The sequence below is a fragment of the Vigna radiata genome, chromosome 4, assembly GCF_000741045.1.
Source record: "Vigna radiata var. radiata cultivar VC1973A chromosome 4, Vradiata_ver6, whole genome shotgun sequence".
NCBI classification, from domain to species: Eukaryota; Viridiplantae; Streptophyta; class Magnoliopsida; order Fabales; family Fabaceae; genus Vigna; species Vigna radiata.
Window position 1 is genome coordinate 16,922,528 of NC_028354.1, and position 3,898 is coordinate 16,926,425.

The 3,898-nt window shown below is 38.4% G+C and overlaps 1 protein-coding gene across 1 annotated transcript; it reads right to left on the reverse strand.

Moving 5' to 3' along the window:
- Positions 1–430: 430 nt before the first annotated feature.
- On the reverse strand, positions 431–3,487 carry LOC106758089 (beta-glucuronosyltransferase GlcAT14A). The gene is made up of 4 exons (XM_014641002.2): positions 2,735–3,487; positions 2,573–2,648; positions 1,648–1,763; positions 431–1,133 (listed from the first exon to the last, which is right to left on the reverse strand). Exons 1-4 carry the CDS (start codon positions 3,321–3,323, stop codon positions 619–621), a joined length of 1,296 nt encoding a protein of 431 aa, XP_014496488.1. The 5' UTR covers positions 3,324–3,487; the 3' UTR covers positions 431–618.
- Positions 3,488–3,898: the final 411 nt, after the last annotated feature.

The window sequence follows — 3,898 nt, forward strand, 5'->3', positions numbered from 1 at the left end:
ATTTCATTTAACATTTTTCTCTCTTCATATTTCTATGCCCCTCCTTTTTTCATAACTTTATTACATTTTTCCATAATAACACAATCAAAATCCACCTTGTTTACAAATAAACTAAACCTGTTAAACTCAACCATCAGGCATCAACTTACTCCTTTTCAGTTGTATGCAACACCTACAACCTTCAGCACGTGTTGTTCATTGCTCCAGCCAAGTAAAAGGAACAAATAAATAAGCATATATGTAATATCTCCCGTTCACAATAGTCTGAAGTCAGATTTCAGCTCTCACCTTCTACACACCTACACTACCTCACACCAATGTCAGGTAACATGCACCAAACATTATTAGTGGTTCTGTGGTCAGTTGTTTCATTCATGTCACAAAATTGCAGAATGTGATCTAGCTCTACTGTCAATATCATGCCACCACATAGCTTCAATTCTTGTCAATATATAAAAAAATCGTGTTTGTGCTTTACAATCGCAATATTTACATTTCCTACTGAACAGGTACATGAATTCACCCATCAGGTTAACTAAATAGAGAAAAAAAAAAAACTGAAGCAAGTGGCAAGCGACATAATGTCAAGAAACCAGTGCTGTTAGCAGTAGGCTTTTGTCATACACACTGTTTTGGTCGAAAATTTTCATCAGACAACATTGAACTGATCAAAGTTTGAAGCCTTTTAGAACCTGGGCCAGGCCTAAGGAAAGTAGTATTACCAACTACAGAACAAGGATCGCTCCCATTCTCCCTGCTTCCTATGCACCAGCCACCAGGAACAACCATCCCAGGACCTCTGGACAAAAGCTCTGCATCGATTTTGTCCAATACTGGATCGTCTCCGTGGAACTTCCTCGCGAAGGGGGCGTTGCTGTCAACCATCCTTTCCATGTAATCGAGAGAAAGGTAGTGGGGATGTTGTCTGGGAGGATTGTCCCAAGAAATGAAGTGAAGATCACTATTAACAGTTGTGTTCTTGAACTCTTGAGCATTACAAATGACAGTGTGGAAGTACCCTTCAGGGGAAGATACGAAATTTGTGTAGTACATGAGAGCAGTACGAGGTAGGTTGTCCCATCCCCATATACAGTAATCAATGAAAGATCTTGATAGTACCATCCAAGCCGAACCTAACATGAAGAAAAACATCTAGGTAATCATATATTTGTAGGTTCTTGGGCACATAACCTGGATAAGAGCACATACGTTATCCTATGTCCTCTTATCCACAAATGAAGTCCATCCAATGGCACAGTAATCACCTAAAAACTATAACAACTAAAGCTTTCTTCCCTACACAAACAAGACTCTTAAGCTCCAACAACTTAATTAATCACATTAAGTCCAAACCAAAACCTTGCTTCTGATGAAGAAAACCCCGACTCCGGAGCAAGTTACAACCCATAAAATTGAAACAGCAACCAACAAGCTAGAACATATAATTGAAATCACAGTCAGAATTTCGCTGCAATTCTTGTCATTATAGAAAATTGCAAACAAATGAAGCAACAATTATGATCACATTGTGATTGCAAAGAGTACAAAAAACTTGACGTCATGGCCAGATGCAGGTCATTTTATGAAATGTTGGCAACCGACATAAAATCCAGAGAACAAAAATAGACATAAGAAATGCATGAACACCTGTGAAAAGTTTGAAGGCCGTTGGTTTACTTCTCCTCTGTGTTATCCAAAACACATCTTGCTTCTTAGTCATATACAACCCCGGATCAATAATTATAGGCCTTGCCCGTTGATGACTACACATAAGCATAACAATGCTTTAAAATAAAACGCATTCATAGGGTTTCACATGAAAAACAATATATTATTAAAAATATACTTGATTGAAATTTCAGTTCCTGAAATAAGTGATTGTGCTATGTGTGCCTCCTAGATTCCAATTAGGGCGTGGTATCTTTCATATTTTCTCTCATTCACAGACAGGTTCTTCTATCCTCATTCCATCCAATTGAGATAAAATTATAACTTAAGCAAATGGAATCTAGTATCTATGCAGCACGTAAAAAATAATAGTTTGTAATGGGATGAAAATGTTTGAATCATCTCACCATAGAATATTTACTCCTGTAAATAAAAGAAACTCAAAGGAAAAGGACCGCATTGATGCAATAAGAACTTGAAAGTTCAAAATGTTCATTCACACTACTTCATACTAAATATGCAGTTAAGTATTAGAAAATATGTTTAATTACTCATTTAGTTTCTATAATAAGAAAAAAAAATCTCTCAATCCCTACAATTAAAAACATCCCTTTTAACCCCCAATAATGAATCAGGAGTTCCAATTTACAAGGATTATTATAATTCTAATTTCTTCTATTTTAACTTCAGCTTATACAGGAGAATGCGTATAATAGAATGCGGAAGGATTGAAAATTGGATACAATAGTGTGTGTACGGAATAAAAAGATTAAAAATTGTATGTGCATGAACTAAAAAGGAATGTTTCTTCAGTATACAAACTAAAAAAACAAGACATTTTCTAACTGTACAGAGCAAAACTAATACAAAAAAGGGGAGAATGCATTTAATTAAGTACACTCACTCTTTCCACCCAATGTCACTTGTATGATCAATGAAATTAAGATCCCGTGGCAATTGCGACAACGCGTGCAGCAGATCTACCCAATCAAAATATAAAAAAACCATTCGGTTAAAGAAAGAAGAAGGAGCATACCAAAAATAGAAAGAGTTTGAAGTGACGAACCGTCTTGGGTAACGAGGGGATAATCGGAGGCGCTGAGGTTGATGAACCAATCCCAGTAATGGGTGTCGGAGAGGGCGATGGCGGCAGCGTGGAGGGTGTTGGCGACCATGGTGGGGCCGCGGTAGGTAATGAGGTTGGCTTTGGAGATAAGGCGGACGTTGCGGAATTGTCGGAAGGTGGGGTGACGTTCGATGTGGGCGGCGAGGAGGTGGCGTTCCTCGGGGGAGGAATGGCGGTCGAGGTGGAGGATGTAGCGGTTGCGGGGATGGTAGAGGGCGGATAGGGCTCGGAGGAGGGCAGGGGCGTCGCCGGCGGAGGCGGAGATTAGGTAGGCGAGGACGGGGGGAAGAGGGGATGGGGGAGGGAGTGGGAGAGCGTGAAGCTTGGACTCGACGAAGGGGGATGGGGCAGAGATGACGGCGGAGAGGGGGAAGGGGAAGATGAGGGTGGCGTCGGGGGAGGTTAGTCTGAGGGCGAAAAGGAGGAGGGAGATGAGGGAGATGAAGGAGGCGATGGTGATTACTGGGACAATGTACTTTCGTTGTTGTTGATGATGCTGTTGATGGTAATAATGTTTTAGTTTCTTCATTGTTTGGGTTTGGGAATTTTGATGCCTATGTCAGAGATTATTGAACAGAGTCTGAGAAGGAGAAGGAAGAGAGGGAAGAGAAGAAAAGATGCTGGTGAGTGATGAGAGAGGGTGAGTCACCACCACCTTCACTCGATCACGATGATGGTAGATGGACAAGTTGGATGGGATGATAGTAACTTGTTTATTAATGCTTCAAATTTTAAAAATTAAATAATTTAATATTAAATATGTTGAAATAAAATTAAAGATCACCATTTTTTTTTTAATTTTTGGACAGAAAAATTACACATGTTTTCTTTTATTTAGATTATCGCATTATTAAATGAGAAGTGTCTACTTTTTCTCTACACTATATAAAAAAGACATGTGGTTTGAAAAGTCGTTAAGTTATAGCTATTTTTTATATTCATAATTAATAATGAAAGAAAAATGAAAAATAAAGAATCAAAATTAAAATTTTTAAAAAATTAATAATGGGAATAATAACACTAATATGAAGGGAAGCGGTATTTGAGCTAATAACAACATACTAAATGGGTATGTTGATTATTCATCCACTATTTTGATTTAAG

Coding starts and splice junctions, on each gene's coding strand:
- LOC106758089 (XM_014641002.2), bottom strand. CDS start 3,323: ATGAAGAAACTAAAACATTATTACCATCAACAGCATCATCAACAACAA. Junction 1,764..2,572: donor AGTGACATTGGGTGGAAAGA/GTGAGTGTACTT, acceptor GCTTATGTGTAG/TCATCAACGGGCAAGGCCTA. Junction 1,134..1,647: donor GGCCTTCAAACTTTTCACAG/GTGTTCATGCAT, acceptor TCTTCATGTTAG/GTTCGGCTTGGATGGTACTA.